The 20947-nt window shown below is 35.5% G+C and overlaps 1 protein-coding gene across 2 annotated transcripts in view; it reads left to right on the plus strand.

Annotated features, from left to right (window-relative positions):
• cv-c (RhoGTPase activating protein) overlaps positions 1 to 20947 on the plus strand; it is a 411227-nt gene that overhangs the window by 225934 nt on the left and 164346 nt on the right. For both annotated transcript variants that reach the window (XM_085808436.1, XM_035351983.2), the window contains exons 4-5: positions 942 to 1090; positions 3646 to 4372. In XM_085808436.1, coding sequence (XP_085664562.1) covers positions 942 to 1090; positions 3646 to 4372 — 876 coding nt within the window. The remainder of the gene's footprint in view (positions 1 to 941; positions 1091 to 3645; positions 4373 to 20947) is intronic.

The following is a 20947-nucleotide window of genomic DNA, read 5'->3' on the forward strand; positions in this document are numbered from 1 at the left end:
TTTTTGTGGCTTGTGAAGGCAGTTTCTATGCCGAAGTGTTTGGTTTCGAGTCCAGGTCTTAGGCTTGGATATTTATGTTCATAGTTTCTAAGCCTCTTAGGGGCATGCAAACTGCTCGTATTCCACAGCAAATTGTTGCTGGCTGGGAAAGAGAACTATGAAAATCCTCTTGGGTACTGTCATTCATAATTAGGAGTTTTATGATGGATAGATTCAAATTGAGCTTTTTGCAATAACCTTAGGTACTGATTGGATGCCCATGCTTTGCTTTCACCTACAATTTTTCATTTTGCTAAAAATTTTTATTCTAAAGATCCATGCGTTGTTGTGCACTGTTACTAAATCCCATTACAGAGATTTTTCTTCATATATTTGGTAAACTTACGTTCGATTCCGTTCATGCTTCACACATCTGCCTCAGTTCTGTTACCATTTTTCCCGTATTCATTTGAAAACTTATGCCATTTAAACCTACCAGTGGCCAAATGGATAAGACTGCTGAACAATTGTTCGACTTGAGTTCATATCTCCGAGAAAGGGCTGCCTGCTTGGATTTTTCTTCTTTTTCTCGTATGCAATGCAAATGGAAGTCAGGTTCCTTAAATGTCCTTCACAAAGGTATCCTCCCCTTAAGGAGATATAGCTCTCGTATGCTCTGCGTCATTGAATTAGCCATCCAGCCTCACGTACTTTGCCTTAATTAATTTAAGCAACTAACCGATGTTTGAAATTCTCACGAGTCGCCCTAAGTTAATATTCTCGTCTTCCTAAAAATATCTCTCGTAGATATAATGAAATTGTTTAAGATAACCTTAAAATAATGACCTGAATTTTTCATATTGAGCCCTTCTTTAAAATCTCAATCTGCATTTACGAAATTTTAAAAGGATAATATGCGTGATGTATTTTAAGTGCTGGTAATGATTATTGTTTATTTGCAGAGTATTGCTGATTTAACTGCATTCATTCAGAATGTTAAGAATGGTTCATACCAGCCACCATCTTGTGCTGATGTCTCCACTGATGTCAAAGATGACAACGAAAATAAAGATGCTGTCACTCAAACAACTCCCGTGCCACTAAGTAGAAGGTAATGATATTAAAGTATAAAAACCTAATGTATATATTTAAGTATCTTATCTGTTCTTTAGAAAGTTAAATTATATTTATTACCATTAGAAAAGCAGAATTTCTTTGGATATATAACTTCGAAATTTTGGAATCTTTTCTTCGAAAATTACTTTGGGGTGAATCACTTGCTAAAAGATGAAAGAGGTTACAGGTTTATCGAAAGACAAAACTATGGTGATGAATCAGAAATATAACTTGTATCTGAGCTGAAAAAATTATTTTTTACGGCATAATGTGCTAAACTCATCAAACAGTTCATGTACAAGAGGGGCGATGGTGGTTAATACAAACGCAAGTTATGTATTTTGGTGTAACGGCTAATTTTCTCTACAATAAAAGCTTCTCGAATTCGGAGTGGTATAGTCAGAAACAACAGCCTGTGAAAGAATACTGAAAATATTTCAAGATATCTATAGCTTAGTAAACGCCGTGCGGGATGGTATGGTGATTAACGGAGGTCCATATATGTGCGCATAAAGGACGCGGCTTCCGAAATTCTCGTTTAAGGCCTTAGTTTTGTTTCTTTTGCAAGTGTAGTATCGGTTCAACTCATGTGGTACAATCTAGACGACTTCCTTGTTAACGAGTCTGTGAAATAAACGATGGATCCGACCATTTTCGGAAAATGTTAAATCTCCAAATAATGTTTAATATTATCATTTCATATTTTGCTGTTGTTTATTAAAGGAGATTTATTGAAACGTAGAATTTTCTGAAGGAATTAACTTGACGACTGAACTCGATCCTGTTTTGAAGAGGTCATGAATCTTTTTCATGATTTTTTTTAAATGTAATGAATCCATTATCTAGTTATTTTCTGATTAGAAGAACGAAATAAAATCCTGAAATATTTTTCAGGTGCTTTAGGCCGCCAGTGGCAGTGTGACTAAAGCCAGAGAACACTGCTCAGTTCGTCTCAGGTTCTGTTCCCGGCGACTGAACAAGATAGCCCGCACAGCTTTACTTAAATCATATCAACCAATTATATGTTTTAAGTGCGCAACAGAATATCATAAAAGTATCCAGAAGTTGATAAAAGTGGATAATGATTCAAAACCATTACTAAATTCAAGTCGCTTTTCGCACAAATCAGATTTTTTATTAGTGTTTCAACTTCGTCTTGAGCTCATACTTAGGTTTAAAGAGCCCGACATAATTTTCTATTATAGCGTATGAGATTCTGCAGACTGTGCTTTTACAACACCTGATATGATTCAAAACGACCTTACTGGAGAGAGTTGTCATCCTTCCAATTAACCCCGGGCTTGTTTGGTGTTCTTTCAACTTTTTCCTTCTTTTTTATATATTTGACTTGTGTAAGCATTTTTTATATTTAGTTCTAAATGCCGACGAAGCTTTATAGAGTCACAGGTTTGACAATGTTTGATGATAAATAACACAAGGAGGCATTTCCACACTATTAATATACACGTGTTCGTTAATCCTAATGTTAACTACTCCGCGCAGTACTTCGTTTTTCTCTACAGCCTAATCGTGAACTATCCAGACTTAAACTGGAAAGCTATTGAGCTGTATCATGGAAAATTCATCAAAAATTGAAACTCAAAGTGATTTGTCTCTAAGAATACCACTTAAATTATGGAATCTGCTTTTGAATTTCTGTCTCTACATAAAGTTATGTTTTTGACATTCTGATGTAATTCGTTATTGTAATGTTTCTAAACTATTAAGAAATAAGTTAAAGAAGCATTTTGTTTCAGTGGAAGTCTAGTTTATTTTACATTACGGATACGGACATTTTGGATACGATGGTTCCTTGAAACGTTTTTTGAAATCTTCCTGATTTTTGGTTATGTGTTAAGGAATATATAAACAGAATTAAAAAAAAAAAAAAAAAAAAAAGAAAAAAACCTCAAGATAATACTTCTCTTCTGCACAACATACTTATGCGGAAAGACTCATCTAACCTTATGCGTATAAAACCTTGCATCGAAATTAAACCAGATTTAAGTATACATGCAAGGAAGAATGTGAATATCCATTGTTAAAACTAGAGAGAAAACTGCACACTTCGTCAGTATTTCTAATAATGGCGGGAGATGAAGAAATTAAATACTGAGGATTCCTGTTATTTATAAGGACTGTTATTTATAAGTTATTTATAAGTACTAACAATGTTTTTAAATGCTATCAAGTTCGAAATTTTTTTTCCAGAATTTCGATTCTAGTAAAATTACTTGGGTAGAAAGGCTGTATATTGTTCAGGCTGATATTTCATTTTAAAGGCTTATAAGAGATATCAGCTTTAAAATCTCTTTTTCTCTGTTTAGGCGTTGAAATGTTTGATTTCTTTGACGTTGCAGTGTTTCCGAATTTGAATATATTACGTATTGTATTGCTAAAATTGTATTCAAATTTAAGTTTTACGTATTTACTATATTCAATATACTGGAAATAAATACATAAATATTTGCGTAGTTCCATATTTTAACTAAACTAATTTGTGAGTTTATTGTCATTTTGAAAACTTTTCCTCATATTTTATCATTTCAGCTCAAGCTTCACGTGGGTTACCGAATGTGACTGTAGCGACTGGGATTTACCAAATGGTAACAGTGGATCTGAAGACAGTCTTCTAGTGGCCGATTGTTCAAACTGCAAATCGGGGTCAAAAAATCATAATTCATCATCCTCTTCACTTGGAATTTCGTCAGATGAAGACTGTGAGCCTTTAACACCTGGCTCCGGTGGCAGCAGCAGCTTATATTTATCAGCTTGCTCTGGGTCTAGTGACTCCTTTGATGATGCTAATCTTGCCATTGAAGTGCCCATTCTGCGCACAAATCTTGCAAAACCGTCTGAGGACAATATATCTCAAAATACCCGGCGATCTTTTCGGAACAGTGAAAGTACTTTGCGTGGATCCGCTTTGGGAGATATTTCCGAAGAACAAGGGACTAGTGAAACGATTTCTGTGAAATCATTGACCAGCAATCCTTCCCTAACAGATTCTAATGCAGCATATAATCCTGAGCAATCAGCTTCTTTTCCATCTACTCTTAAAGTTATGAGAAAAAATAAGTCTACAGGCAGTCCTGCGCAACCAATAGAGCCTACAGTTTTAGTTATCAATGAACTGAATCTCAAATCTGTTTCCGCGCCAGTTTTATTGAGACAGAAACGTCATGCATGCATTCCCAAGGCGCAAGAATCTTCTTCTAGTGATTCTTCTCCTCCAACTGGAGCAAGAAGTAAAGATTCGTTTTGTGATGCCGCACAGGTAAAGAGGGATTTTTTATTATTATATTATAATTTACTGTTTTAAACTTTATTCTTTAGAGTGAGTACAAAAGCGAACACTCTTTTGATCCTCTTTTCTCTTATCTTCTTATCTACTTTATTTGAATCTTGCAGAATCTAGACATGGAATGGATTTAAATATTTCAGCGTGAAAACTTACTACAGGGTGCGAATTTAAAACTGACTTTTTTCCAAAGTATTTTTATTTTATATAACTCTTAATTACGCCTTCCATACTGTCTCCTAATGCTACTGAATTTAAAAAAATACTTTTTTTCCCTCTATAAGTATTTATTTCTGATACTTTGCTGCAATTTGTTAACATTTCTTTCTAACATGCATAGCTAATTTGATATTATTTTTATAATTAAGAAACTTCTCCCCAAAACTGAACATTCATCACTGTCTGCTTAAATACTTAATTTCCTGCAAATTAATAGCAAACGGTTAGTATTAATTTGCTAAGTTGTAGATTAGAAAAGGTGGGTTAATTCCTGAATCTTAGTGTTTATTTTGAAATCAGTAAGTCGTAGCCCAAAGAATACTTATACACGGGAAATATCACGTTCGTATGATGGTTTCATCCTTTTTGTTGATTTGATCTTTTTTGGGGGGGGGGCTCAGCCGGGTTGTTGCCTCCCTCGTTTTTGGTTGGATCGGCCGGTCGTCCTTTTAGTTATATGGCCGGCTTATGCCGGCTAGGTGGACTGGGGACTGCACCAGTTAATAGTAATAATAATGTTTTCATACCTTTATAAAAAGTAAATAAATAAATGAATAAAACTTTTTTAATAATTAAACTTTAATACTTCTGACTGAAATACGTAATTCAGAAATAGTTAGTTTAATGTCACGATGTTTTTTTCCGATTACCATACACAGTTCACCCATTTCTTCCGGGATGGCTACTTACTCTGTTTCAGCGCAGTTGCGTGAATTTCCTTTAAACACTTTGACTGAATACTGATTAAATTTAATAATATATAAGGCTCACTGAGCCATGGTATTAGTAACGGAGCTGAGAACGGTAAGCAGCTTGAGAATAAAATAACTAATACAGGCTTATTTTTATCCAATTCTGTTCCTTATGTCGACCAGCGTTATTGTGAAGCTTGTCGTTCGCTTTTACCTTTAATGTAATGCAAAATGTTATTAACTATACGTGTTTACCAGTATATAATTGGTATATACTGGTAAACACGTATTGTTATAACAAGGAGATATCCTTGTTGAGATAAAACCATCCGCAGCCAAGCGGTAAAATCGCTAAACACTAGTAGTTTCGACCTGGCTTCGATTGCAAGCAAACGGACTGGCTGCCTGGACGTTTTCGTGGTTTTCCATTATGTGTAACGGCGGCCCACCAGCGGCCGAGCGGTAAAATCGCTGAACACTGGTAGTTCGGTCCGAGGTTCGAATCCCGCGAACGGGCTGGCTGCATGGGCGTTTTCGTGGTTTTCCCCATGTGTAACGTGTATACGAGCAGGTTTCCCTTAGAAAGTCCTCCACGAAGGCATCCCTCCCCTTAGGCTGATAGCCCTCGTGTGCTCTGCCGTATTCTCAATACACCAACACTAATACACCATCATGTGTAACGTGTATACGAGCCAGCTATTTGCCTAAGGGCAGGGATGCCTTCGTGTAAGGCCCTAGCGCTCGCATGCTTTCATAGTTAATTAAACCAAACCTTGTTGAGTTACCGGCTATTCATGATTATTCTCAAAATTAAAGCATAATTTTGTCTTTTAATTTTAATTCATCAAGTTTTACCTTCGAAGATAGCATGGTTTGCTGTAGATTTTTAGATCAAGCATGTGCTGCAGTACTGCTTGATCTAGTTCATTTAACTATCCTTTATCAAGTTGAGCAAGTTCATTTCCGGAATGTCGAAATCCCTTTTATCTTAACAACTTGTTAATGATTATGAAACAATAAATTGTGATAAAACTAACTGATAAACTGCGATAAAACTGAACTATAACCATTGGGTCAAAATTAGATTTTCTCTTTTGAATATTAAGATGAACAAGGAATGCATAAAATATTCTTCTGATCATCCCCCCCCCTAAATTTAGGTGTTATCTACATTAGATGCACATTATTTTAATATTTGGTAGCATAATTATGCAGTGTAGCGTCTTCGTATAAGATCTGTTTTTGCTAGAAAACGTAAATTTGTGTCTAGAGTCAGCGAAGTTTCAAATAATTAAAAACAAAAAACTATTTTCTGATATTATAAGTGAAAATCTGCTTTCTGATAATTGGGTTGTACTGTTGCATTAAATTTAGCACATTTTTTCAGTTCTGTAAACAGCTTAGTGACACAGCCGTGGAAATCGAAAGGTACAGAAGAATTTCGAACGCTGTTTTTGGAAAATCTGACTGTGGGCTAATTTTGGATACACGACCACAAATATAAAAAATATTGCGGATTGCTTTACATATAGTACGTTTTACTGACTAATGGATTAATTTTTTTTTAACTGAACGAAACCTCTTCAGGTAAAAATCTTAATTCTCTTCAGGTACTCTTCAGGTAAAAAGTAATCGAAAGGAAAATTCGTTCTCGAATTATAACTTGTTTTTGTTTGGCGCGAAAATTGGTTTCGACACTTACTAATCAATAATGAAAGCTTTGTCTCTACGATCACTGCAGAATGCTTTTAATTAGTTACCGTCGTACAAATATTGTATAGTTGTGAAAAACTTTTGCCGGGAACTTGTTTATATTTTTTTGGAACAAAACCGGAAAATTATGACATAGCAATTATTGTTTGGTCTGAAAAAGTTATTACTTTTTGTGAACTGTAATTTCAGGAGGCATTGCGTTAGTATCAAAAATTAAACTAACAACTTTTGATGGCTTGGAAAAAGGTCCAGATAAAAAATGGTTGCTCTTAAGATAGGAAATGAATTAATTGCTTTCCTTTATGTATATTCTGAAAGTTTTGTCTGTGCGAGAAAATGAAAGTATTTGCCTGAAATTTGCAGAAAGTGATCGCTACTTAATTAAATAAAATGTTGCACTGGGCTGTCATTTATAGTGCAGCCTGTCTTGGGCACCTTACAGAGGATAGCTCGACTTTGCTCAGCTCCGTCTCTGTTTTGAGGGAGAACCCCAGGGAAACGGACCTGAGGGTCTTCCACTCCTCTTCCCCTTCCACCAGCTTCTCGAGCGGACTTTCGTTTTGACAGTATTTTGAAAGCCCCTTGTTACAAAGGCACTATATATTCACAAATAGCCATGCTTTATCCAGGATTCGAGCTAGGGCTAAAAAATGTGGCAGCCGGCTACCCCACCACCGCGCCAGTTTGATGGCAAAAGTTGAAAACGTTTATGTATTAGTAATTAAATTTTAACATACTTTCCATACTTTAAATAAATTTTAAGTTAAACTTCAGTTTAATTACTTACGCCAAAATTTATTTGCATTATACAGGGTCTGTTCTAAAAGTAGTAGGACTGAACATTTAAAAATAAAAATATTCACAATTTTGACACATTGACCTAATATTTTTCAAAATATGTACCTTCTGCATCAACACAGCGTTTCCAGCGACTCTGCCAATCACTGACGGCTCTCTGGAACGCAGCAACTGGAATGCTCTTCATCTCTCTCGTTACGGATTCTTGAATGATCCTTTTCAGTCAAGGGAAGAGGAAGAAGTCTGAAGGAGCTACATCTGGGCTGTACCTGTATTTGAAAGACTTATAAAACGAGTCACCCGCGTCCGTACAGCAATCGCTGGATTAGATTACGGAGGCTTCATCAAGACAATGCGCTGAGCCACACCGCCTTTGCTGTTCTGGACTTCCTGACCAAACCTGCCATCACACAGCTTTCCCAACCACCTTACAGCCCAACTGTCGCTCCTTCAGACTTCTTTCTCTTCTCCCGACTGAAAAGGTCTTGAAAGGATGGAACCACGGCTCGATCCAGGCCATTCAAGAGAGCAGCTGAAGAGCCTTCCAGTTTTTGCTTTCCATGGAGCCTTCAGTGATTGGCAGAGTCGCTGGAAACGCTGTGTTGATGCAGAAGAAGCACATTTTGAAAGCTGTTAAGTCGATGTGTCAAAACTGTGAATTAATTTTTTTTTAAAAATGTTCAGTCCTACTACTTTCAGAACAGGCTCTGTAGAAGCTTTTGTGTTTTCAAGGGACAACAAAGCAAGCACTGAATCTGGTTAGTTTCCTAATATTTCAGCTTCTGCGACCACTCTACCACCATTCCGGATGATCACAGATGTGACTGTAATAGAAATTCATGTAGTTTCTTTGCATTAGTAAGCTCAGCATTATTTTACCATTTCTTGGAAAAAAAAATTCCCAGTATATTTTTAGAGTGTCTGTTTCATTTTCTAATATAAGCTGCAATTCTTTGTCAAAATTTTTTTATATTATTAAACCGACGCCTGCTACTGGATACGACAAGAATAGTAAAGTATATAAATTCATCCCCTTTTATATATTTATATACTAGCGGAAGTACCCGATGCCAGTTAAGATAGATTGAGAGTAATGTATTATTTTACTCATGACATCATTTGAAAATTCGTATAATAGCATATTACACGTCATAAAGAATATGATGCTTCATTGTAATGCATAAAAAATACCAAAGAAACAGAGTAATATTCAATACATGTACCACAGCTGACTACGTAATCGTAGAATCATATGGTATATATACATAAAAATTTCGATAGAAAAATTAACTAATTCTGTCTCATTATATCAACAACAATGGCACGCAGTCATTGTTGCTGATATATCACTGTTGACATTGTTGCTGATATCAGCACTGTTGCCACTCGGGAAAATAGGGGCGAAAATTAGCGTTTTAAGAGTTTTTAATTAATATCTCTGATTTTAGCTATTTTTTTTTCGGAAAAAAGTGGACGTCGACCTTTTCCAGGACCTATAAAAGAATTGTAGAAAGTTCGGTGTAGCTTGATTACTATCTAAATGCTTTGATTTTCTATTTGGAAGTAAGATGATAATCAACCTGAAAAAAGCCCTTCTTCCCTTTCAGCAAACGATAGGAAGTTACTTCGAAAGTTGTACGACACGTTTAAGTCGCTAAGATTTTGTCCATTTGCGGACTTTTTTTTTTAAATGGTCCTTCGTATCCGGTCCTATTTCTCCTCAAGCTATCAAACTTAGCAATGCAGCTATTTCATAGTGGAGACACTAAAAAAGCAAAAAAGTCCTTTCATTTTGACAGAATTATATGATAATTTTGAGTGATTGCTTTTTACATAAATTTCGTATTTCAGTTAATTAATGTAGTCAGCTTAGGTGCTTTCAGTACAGTGAATTTTATTCTGCAAGTCGTAATTACAGTTTTGTTATTTAAAATGATTTCTTGAAGCATTTATTAAAAACACAGGTGGTTCACCCACTCTAAAGTATTTGGCTTTATCTTATTATTTTTGGCTATATTTATATTCCGTGTGTGTGTGTTTGGGACAAATTATTAGATTATTATGGATTAAGAGGAAGTACAAAGCGGTGCATATCAGCAGAATGTAGAAAGAACCGGGTGTAACGTTTTTAAACTGACACTGCTCAGAGCCATCTGTAGGTCGATCCATCAGTTGGAATGTCACCAGATTTGTTAGGGGGATTAATGTCGTTGACGGCACCCATGGCACTACTGCTGGCAGTTGCAGTGCTAGGGGGAACATCGCGATAATTGGATTTGAATCTTTTGACAGCATGGAAATTCTTGTGGAAAGTTCTTCCTTTCTACCCATGCAAGATAAGCCGTGTGCAGGAATTAAATACAAGGATTGTGATAAACGGGTTTCATTTGCTTTTACATTTGTTGCTAAAGTCGACAATACTTTGCCGTGGAGAATTCTGTGGAGAGATGAGGCCCACTTTCACAGAAATGAGGCTGTTAATACTCACAAGTTTCAAATTTGGGCATCCGAACAATCCCATACAGTTCAGTAAATCCCACACTGCGTTCACCAAAAGTCACTGTTTGGTATGCCTTCAGGATAGATTTCTTCATCAGCTCAGGCCATTCTTTCTTAAGAAAATTAATCTAACAGGACCATTGATCTGTACCGTTACCACGCTAAAGTATAATGATAAGCTGACTAGTTCTGTCATTCCATAAATTTGGCAGAGGCAGTTGGTGTATCAGGTAACTTTCATGCAGGATGGAGCACCATGCCTACTGATCCCGCTGCACCACCATTTTTCAGAAGAAAGCGTTACAAGACCTTTTTTTATTTGCATGGCCGACTCATCCCAGAATCATGTACGTTTTTCATTTAGGGTTATTTGAAGTCTAAGGTCTATCTTGGTAGGGTCTCAACTTGACGAAGCCCGACCCGACTGAGCGACTGAGCGTTACTTGCGTTCGGCCGTCGACAGTGCTGTGTACAGGATGCAATGCGTGGTCAATCAGAAGATCACATTGTAAGATGTATATGCCCTCTCCGACAAAGGGCTTTTATTTAATAAAGTGCTATGGTACTCTGAAGTACCATGTCTGTAACTCTTTGAGGTAGTTCATTTGCTGCATTAACTCTTTGAAGGGCGGTGGTTACCTACAGTAACCACCTTTTCTATTGAACTTCTTACTCACTCTTGTGAGTGGTTTTCAAGACTGACCGTTTCTGAAGTCCCCTAGATGGCAATCAAGAAACATAAGCCAGTAGTTGATGCAGCAATTCGTCTTCAAGAAAATAAGCATAAGCCATCAAAGGCAACATCACGACGATATGGACTCTGCGACACCAAGAAAAAGCCATATAAGAACAGTGTGGGAATGCAGCACATGCAAAGTTGCACTCTGCTTGAAAAAGAAAAACTGTTTCCATGAGTACCATAGAGACTGATTTGTAATTTCTGTGGGCGGTAGTCACTGACACAAACCACCAGAAGAAGTCATTTTTTTTTTCAGGCGTCTTGGACAAAATATGTGTAATTTTCGCAAGTAATTTCATTGTAGTAAATAAAACAAGAGTTTTGCTGAAAAAGTTAATTGCCTTTTCCTGACCCTCAAAGAGTTAAAGCAGTGTTGCTCTGAAATTTATTCTTTGTTATTTATTTATCCAGTTCTCAGCTGTGTAGACTACAGCAGCGCCACATTTGGAACAGATTTTTTTTTCTACGGAATTTTTCCCCATGACATCATTAGCCCTCCTACCAAATTTGGTGGCATTTCAGCTGATAAATCGAGCTACAGGTGACTCTTGAGTAGTGTCAGTTTAAAAAAAAAAAAAAAAAAAGCTCTCTGTGTATAGACTCTCTTGCCTGTTAGGAAACAGAATGTAAACTCAGAATTAAAAAGAAATTAAAAAAAAATAACTTAAATAATAATCCCAGATACAAATTAATAAAAACGATAAGATTTTTGATTTTTTTTTCATGCTTAATTAAAGCCAATAAAAGGCAGCATTTATTATTATTTATAAGATATCGTAATTTTTTGCCGCTATATATCCGGATATTCGGATACCATTTATCGAGGGGGAAGTATATGTTTCATTTTTTGATTAAAATAACTAAATACAGTAAATCCTCTCTTTGTCATCACCTCCCGTAGGAAACCATCTATAAAAGTGATCGGTATTTCTAAGAATGGTGGCTACTTCCTCGAAGATTAACCTTGTCTGGAAAAAAGATTGTAATTATAAAGAGGATTTAGAATATTCAGTCGTTTTAAAGAGGATTTAAAATATTCAGTACATTTAAATTTCACAAAGCTAAAGTAGTTAAACAAAGATTTGTATTCAATTAATAAATTCCAATAAATTGTTTAAATGAAGATAATTAAATGAAAAATTCTAAATCCCTCAAAGCATCGACTGGAGAGAGAAAAAAAAAAAAAATGCAAAATCGTCATAGATAATATCTGATATAGATAAGTTATTCTGATATAGATATTTCTGATAAGATCTGCATATACTGGGTTTGATGTCAGTATGGATAAAACTTCTGATTTAAACGCATTTGATCGCAGACAAATAGTAGGTGCTCGACGCATGAGACATTCAGTTTCCAAAATCGTCAGAGAGATAGGATTTTCAAGATCGACAGTACAAAGAGTATGCCGAGAATATATGGATCGTGAGGGGGGGAACTCGCGATCGGCAAATTGCAAATTTTCGCTTTGAACGACCGTCGTGTGAGACGGCTCAGCCGTATTGTACGTAGCCAGCGAAGCCAACGTTAGCTCATTACCACCCAGCTCAATCAAGGCGCCAGTCGTACAGTCAGTAAATGGACCGTTCAACGCTCGCTTCATCGTATGGGCTTCGAGAGCTAGTAGACCCACGAGTGTACCATTGCTCAATGCACCCCATCGGGCTGCAAGTCTTGCCTGGGCAAGAAAGCACAGAGAATGGACTCTAAAGGACTAGAAACAAGTAGCACGGAGTGATAAATTTTGATTCTGACTACTTTAATGCCGATGGGAGACTGAGAATAGGGTTTCGGGCTCATGAAACCATGAATCCTGCATGCCAGGTTCGAATTGTACGAGGCCATGGTGGCTGAATCATAGTCTGGGCTGTTTTCTCTTGGCAGTGTTTGGAATTTTTGGTACGTGTACCAACTTCATTCGATGCGATTCAGTACGTAGGATTGACATGCGATCACCTCTATCCACATATGTTGTCCTGTCATTCACAAGGAAATGAGTATTTCGGCAAGATAATTGCAACACTTAAGGTCCTGGTTGCCTATTGCCTGGTTGGATGAGCATTCCTCTGACTTCTCGGCCATCAACTGGCCACCTAGAAGCCCTTACCTATATCCTATTGAGCACCTTTGGGATGTTTTGGACAAAGATGTGAAAGCACATCGCAAAACTCTAGCGACCCTTCCTGAATTATGAACAGCTCTAGCCGATGTTTGGCCAGCATTCCCGTGGACCACTTCCGCATACTTGTTGAATCTATGCCTCGTTGTATGGCAGCCATTATCGAGGCCAGAGGAGGTTCAGCTCTTTATTGATTTACTACCTATAATTCAATGGCACTTTAGTGTATATAGAGCGTTTTGTTTTCACGTTTTCCTCAAAATGAACTTTTCAATACTTAGGTCAATTTTAATAAAATTCTGTGCATCAAACAAATCTCAAATTTTATATTAATACTTACTGAAATGCATTGAGTGAACCTATTTGAATTTATCTCCAAGAAAGAATTAATTATTGTTGCACTGAAAAACATGCTACATTGTTTTAAAATTCAAATCTCCTCGCATCCAAAAATCTTCCCAAATTTTTAACTTTATATGTTAAAATAAAAATGAACTTACTTCAATTTCTGAACATACTTGTAAACGGCAGTGCAAATTCAAACTGATTCTATGCGTGGGGGATATGTGTATCAATGTGTGATTATGTATCTAACATTTCAGGGATCTTCTAAGATTTCATCCCAAAAATATAAAATTGAGGATAAATTTGTTTAACATAATAGTAATAATAATTTTTAGTTTCTATAAATAAAATATTTTAACTCTGCATTGAATTTTACTAACATCATCAGGTTACAAATAATCGATAATAATCAGGTAAAAAAAATCAGTATCGTTCAAAATCAGGTTATGAATAATGAAATATAAAAATCAATCAAATAATCCGGTTACATATAAAAAATGAGGTTAAATCAAATAATCAGGTTATGAATAATAGAAATTTTCACCATTTTCCCTGGTGAAAAGGTCCTAATCCCCCTTAGCAAATGTAAACACCCTTTTCTAGTGTTAGGATCTACATCATTAAGTTAAGGAAGTTCGTAAGATTTATCTGAAATTTTGTAGCAGTAATTTATAAATAAAAATTATTTTTTGGGTCTAATATGGTATCTCTGTAATTCTACCATTTTATTAATTAATGTGACAAAATACAAATGTGAAATATGACATGTGATTCTTGATGCACAATATGCATGTTTTGAAATCAAGTTCGTGTTCCTGTTATGTAAAATAGAAATATTAAGGGAAGAAATGCAGTTTTCAACGCCTCGTTTGAAATTGTTGAGTGCCAATCGATTTTATGCTTGCAATCGATGGGCGGTTAGTTTGTTTCCTCAACATTTTCTACGACACAATCATTTTCATAAATGCATTAAAAGTATCCATTTAAAATAGACAGAAATCTTCAGATCGGGACTAAAATGTAGTGTATTGAATATTAAGGAAGAATTGAAATGCGTGGTTGGCGTTGGTAGTTCAATTTTTTTCAAACCATTGCGTATGGTTATCTACTTTAATTTCTGTCGTTTTATGACACGAATGCTTAAGTACAGTAAGAATACTTGACTTCCTGATTCGTTTATTTAATAATACAGAATTTACACATTGGAAATAAAATATGAATAATGTATACAGTGACAGTATACATAATGTTATTAATGCGATTCATTGGAGTTAAAGAAATGGGAGAAAATAGTTTATTGCCTAAATACAATAACTTCTTACATCTGAAAATTTCTGTTTTTCTCGTTGGAATCATGCTTTAATATGAAACTCTTCACAGCTGTCCAATCTTTTCACGTTATTCTTTTATTTTTCAGTGTGACGTAGTGACTGCGTAGATAAGTCCTCTGAACACAGATAGTTCGACCCAGGTTCATACCATAAGGATGGAGGTGGCTGCATGAGCTTTCTTGGTTTTCCCCAGGTGTAACTTAAATACAAGCTTATTTATTTTCCTTAAAAAGTCCTCTATAAAGACACTTCTTCCCTTAAGCAGAACTTCCGCAAGCATTGCTTTAAATGAATTAACCAAACAGCCGTCAGTTATCCTTAATTTCTAATAGGAATTTTTCTTTCTTTCTTTGTTGACAATTAAGTTGCACAGCGTTTGCTATCTGTCTAGTAGGAAAGAAAATTCTGCACATAAGAAGAAATAAAAGCTTACCCCTCCCTGATAAAGTATTTTTTATGTTACATTTATTTTCCCTTCGTTTATTTATTTATTTATTTTTCTTTTAAACAGTACCTAGCTAAAATTAAACACTAAATTAAGTTGTACATTTTCCAGATTTGACATGATTTTAATCTAGTGTCAATTCTAGTATCGTATGTTGCCGACTAAACCCTAAATGGTAATATCAGATGCACCTTTAGCCGAAAGAGTAAATTTATTCATTATTGTTAGTTACTCCTTGGTTAGATTTCGCATGGAAAGACTAAATTATTTGGGCTATGGCAAAGCACTCGAGGGCTATCTGCCTAAGGGGAGCGATGCCTTTGTGAAGGACCTTTTTAGGAGAAACTGTCTCATATTCACCTTACACGAGGGGAATACCATGAAAACTCCAATACAGCTGTATCGTTTGACAGGATTTGCACCCGGGTCGAACTGCCAGTGTTTAGCAGTCTTAAAAGCTGGGCTGCTGGGGGCCACTGCGAAAGTAATTAGTTTGTTGAGAATTTTTATGATTTTATCCATGTAAGCGCTAACTGAGCCCATTTTTCTGAAGAAATTCCTCCGTAAATGTACCGCATGCCAAGCCCTGTTGCTATTTGCCGTATAAATAATGCAGCTATACTATAAAATTGTTCAAAATGATTAAGGAGATATGAATAGATATAGATTGAGGATCCGTATAATAACTTTGATCGAGAATGGTTCAAGTCGTGGCATGCTCTTCTTAAATTTTAAGTCAAAAATCAAATTGCTTCAAAGAATTATTTTCACTTTCTCAACTTCAGGCAGCCTTATCCTGTGACCAATCCAAAGAACAGAAAGAAGCTATCTCACAAAACCGTCAATATATAAGTTAGAATTTAGTAATGTCGGGTGATCAGAAAGTATGAATGAAAAGGTTCTTGAGGTGCAGCGGTGTTTCCTGTCTCTTTAAGTCTTGCATGGAAAGAGAAAAAGTGTCGTTCATCATTCGTCCATTCAGGATCTTTAGAAGTCATCTTCATTGCTGCTTCCGGAATTGAGTCGGATAGTTATTTCCCATGCGGTGATTAGGAGCTCATTAGCGGCAACTGAAAGTCGCTATGTAATTTATTTTAATGGCTCCGACTTACAATACCTTTTGCTTTCTCTTTTCGTCAGGAAATAGTAACTTTTTACGTTTTTTGAATTTTTTAGTTGAGGTAGCTTTCGTTTTCTTTTGTAAGTGAGCATTTGATAAAGAGAGTGGCAGAGAAAAAGGTCATTATGAAGTATAATGACATACTATTCACGTTTAGGTAACAAAATTTTCATTCTAGCATAATAGAATGTTCATTATTAAAAAATCGGATTTTGAAACTGAAAAAGCAGTTCCTAAATAATAAAGCGAGACATCCACCTAAGAAACTAGAATTAAATATTATTTTACATTCTTTTTACGCGGTTTAGATATTATGAACTCTACTTGGTTTAAGAACGAAAGTTTGGTTAACTAGAATTTGTCTAGAATTGAATCAGTTAGCAAAAATTGCGACTAAAGCCGTGAAATATTTCTTTGTATTTTACCACCATTGTATTAATTTCATTATAACAAGAACGATTTTATTTTGCAATAATTGTTATTCCTCAAAGCAAACTGAGGTTCTATAATTTGACAGCTACAGTCCACAAAGCCGCAGCTACAGTGCGCAGTTAAAGCAAAACCGATACGTGTGCATCCTAGTATACATACTAGAGGAGTGAGCCCCGTAACTGGGAGACGCCGGAGATTATAGGCGGCGTAGGCCAGGACCGTTCCTAGCGGAGGTTCAGCGCGTAAAAGTACGCGGGCGGCGAAAATCAGGGGCGGCCGTACTCTCGCGATACCACGCCTAAATATTTTAAATTCATTGTGAGTACTTGTCATGTGTACTTTGTATACAGTTTGTTAAATGTAAGTACTTAGTAAGTATGAAATAAAAGTTTTATTAATAATTAAGCACTTTTTTTAATTTGGGACGGCAATCTTAGGAAAGTACGCGAACAGCCAATGGCGTAGCCTTCGTCATCTTGGATCAGGTGACACCTGGATATGACATCACCGGGATGTGCCGTAGATGTGTTTGAATGACGTCATACCCGATAGTTTTTATATTTTGTAGCAACAACAATATTTCTTAAAAAATTATTTTTTGCCAGCGACATCCTGAATCACGTGTTTGGGGTAACATTAATTTTATTTTAACATTTTACTTAAAAAGTCCTCTACGAAGGCATCCCTCCCTTAAGGCAGATAGCCCTCGAGTGCTTTGCCGTAATCTAATAAACCAAACCAAACCTTTAATATTTTAAATTAATTTTCCTTTAATTATTTAATACGTCATTATCTTTAATTACTTAATCTGTAATTATTTTCAGTTGAGCATCTCGTTATTTAATAGTTATTTATTTTGAAATGATTCCATTATTTATCTCAATAACAATACCTTTTCAGTGAAATTTAAAAAAGTCGTGTTTCGAACCCATAACCTCTCGCATAATAGACGCGCAATTTACTGCGGAGCCGCAGCCAGATGCGCAGATAAACCTTTTTGACCTTATCAGCAGCGAAAACAACTGATGTCACTAGGCTGGAGGACTGCGCTTGAGCAAGCCTAACGCGCCCAAACCGTTTCACTTCCTTGTGCATCCGCGACGCCAAACGAATACAGTCTTAAGGTCAGTGATTATGCCACTAACAACATACCTCCTATTTCAGTCAATCAGCATATCAGCGTTTCTTAAAGTGGACATTTTGGCTTTCTAAGTCACCACTTTAAATTTATTCTTTGCTGTTTTAACTGTAGAAATTGACCAAATTTTAAATTTCTCTTTTTATTATACAAATTTAGTATAATGCATAAGAAGAAAAAGTTATGATTATCTCATATTAAGGTTTAGTAAAATAAAAATTAAGAAATGAAATATTCCAGTTTAAACTATATGGAATGAACATTGTACGTATTGGTTTCAATTTAATGTTAAGTTATAGAAAATGTTATCCATGAAGGCCTCCAGAGGGAATTGATATAATCATGCAAATTTGAGTCTAATTTTCATTCATGGAGAAACGTATGTAAAAGTTTTAAAAGCATAAAAAAAACTTACATTTGTGGAAAAGAAAGAAGTAAACAAAACAAAATGAAATAAAATGAAGAGAAAATTGAAGGGAAAAATAAAAACAAAAATTGCGTTTGCGAAAACGGAAAAGTGCAAAAAATTACTTATGAAAATGTAAGTAAAGTGTAAAACGTGCAAACAATTTTTTTGGAATAAAAAGAGAAAAGGAAAAATTGATATGGAAAGCCATATCAATAGATGGCGTCACGAGTTAAAATTTAGCATTGTAATCCTATTTCTGTAAAAATTCACGAAATAATTGATTTTGATACCAGTTATAAATCATATTTTTTTCCTAAATAATATTTAGAAGCGTTTGATATATTCCTTTATGCACAGTTTTCAGTAAGCAGTGTCAGCATTGAAAAACGAGTATCTGTCAGCGGAAAGATGTTTACGACAACCCTATTGCATTGCTATTCCGTACTCGTTTTGTTTACATTTATTTGTACTGATTCCAAGGTACTCAACCCTTTTCCCCTGCCACTATTTTGTCGAGAAGATATCAACTCGCTATGTATTTGAGTACTCTTACATCGCGCGGACACTATATACTTGCGGATTCGCCCTAAGCCTTTTCAGCGTCGCTAGCCATTATTCCATCTCGACGGTGCTATAGTGCAACTAGTAACTTGAATGTACAGCAACCTATGCATCGGGCATGAAGGCATCTGTCGCGCCCTTTAATATAGTATTAGCATCGAACGCCATTGTGACTGTTCTGCATTTAAAATAATGTATGGCATTTTATCCTTGTCAGTTGCAAAAATTATTACTTGTCAACTTTTGTATCTACAGGATACTGTTTTCATAAAATTAATGATCTCACGTTCCATGTACAGCATTACAGTGCAGTGACTACAGGATTAAAGAATAATTTCAGTTCGACATTCTTTCAATTCTCTAATGTTACAGCTTGGAATAGAAACTCCCAATATACAATAAAAATTGAAATATACAAATAATAGTTTATCAAGTTGCTATTAGCACATTAATTCATCATTTATAAATAATCAGTTCATATATAATTTGGTTTTTCGATGCACTGCAAGATACGTTGACTTGAACAATACAGAGAATTGATTTACAAGTACCAAACAGTATAACAAACACAGGGAACGGCTATACAGCATACGGATACGGCTATTTAACGATGTAGGTACGTTGTTAAATGTTTCAAAGCTGGTCCATGATTATAAGCTTAATTTCATGTCGTTATATCTAGCATAAAAAAGATAGATTGCAGAATACCTGCTTACTTGGCGAAAGCAAGCATTAAATAAGGAAGACCATCTTTCTGATGGATCATGAAATGATAAATGATTTCTTCATAGAAGAACCCATAGTATTGTTACCTTTTGGTTTTAAAAAGTTATTGCACAAAAGACTTCAGTCTCACATTCGTTAATCGAAGTAAGTGCGTCACCAGCATTATATGAATTCAAATAATAACCATTAATCATTATTCAAATAATAACCATTAATCATTATTCAAATAATAACCATAACGATCATGACGCACTTCCGAAGGATGTATTATAAACATGGTACATTTTTTGGGGGGATAGAATGACGTTTTAACCAAATTTAAAAAGGAGTCTTTAGAGGTTGGTACATATTAAAGTTGAAATTTTATCTGATGTATGCAGATTTCGGTACGATACACATAGATAGTAAGGAGGTGTGAAACTACTAAAACTTAAGTAGCAGTGTACGTCGTAAGTTAATGGAATTAACGGTTTGTAATTTAATCTGTATATAATATAGATACGCATTTCATTCATGGCTCGGCTACTGTGTAGCAGGCAATACACGTATACACAAGCATGGTGCAATAACCCGAATATGGTACTTGGAGAGCCAAGATAACCTAGAACAGAGAAACATAGAAACTATACTTATGCATGTAATATGCAAAGGTGGAAACGGTACACAGATCTACTTAACGACATAAAGATACAGTCGGTGATGGTATTACTATAGTGTAATATTGTACAGTAAGAATCGCTTACAATGTTGGAGTAGTACAAGTTTATATAGAAATTTTACCACTTATAAAAGGTGTTCCGTAAAGAACGCAACCTTTGAGTGTATAATAACATACACATTTATTGATGAAATTAAATAATTAATTCACTAGAACAAAAATTAAGTAACTAGAACAGCTATGGCAGGGATTTCAAAAGTTGTGTTCTTTAGGGGACACCCTTTACAATAATTCAGGGACATGTTGGATTTGAGAAAACGCATCTGAGGTAAGTTATGTATCAGAGAGCATATTAATAGCGCTGAAATGGAACTTACAAGGTATGTACATTAATCAGTCTATACGACTACTGTCTATTGAACCTGTTTCACATGGACTGCGCATGCATGCATGTCAGCTGCGATGAGCTTTTATGCCCGTTTAAACCTAAACTTTATATTTAAACCTAAGCTTTAGTTTGATTTTTCTCCATATTACTTAGTTAGCCGACAGGTAAAACTCGGTTTCCTAACCCAAGCAGACAATGCCGTAGTTTTATTTGAGAGGG

Source organism: Stegodyphus dumicola, chromosome X1, assembly GCF_044657685.1.
Source record: "Stegodyphus dumicola isolate Sdum_Otavi_A_Nest chromosome X1, ASM4465768v1".
NCBI lineage: Eukaryota > Metazoa > Arthropoda > Arachnida > Araneae > Eresidae > Stegodyphus > Stegodyphus dumicola.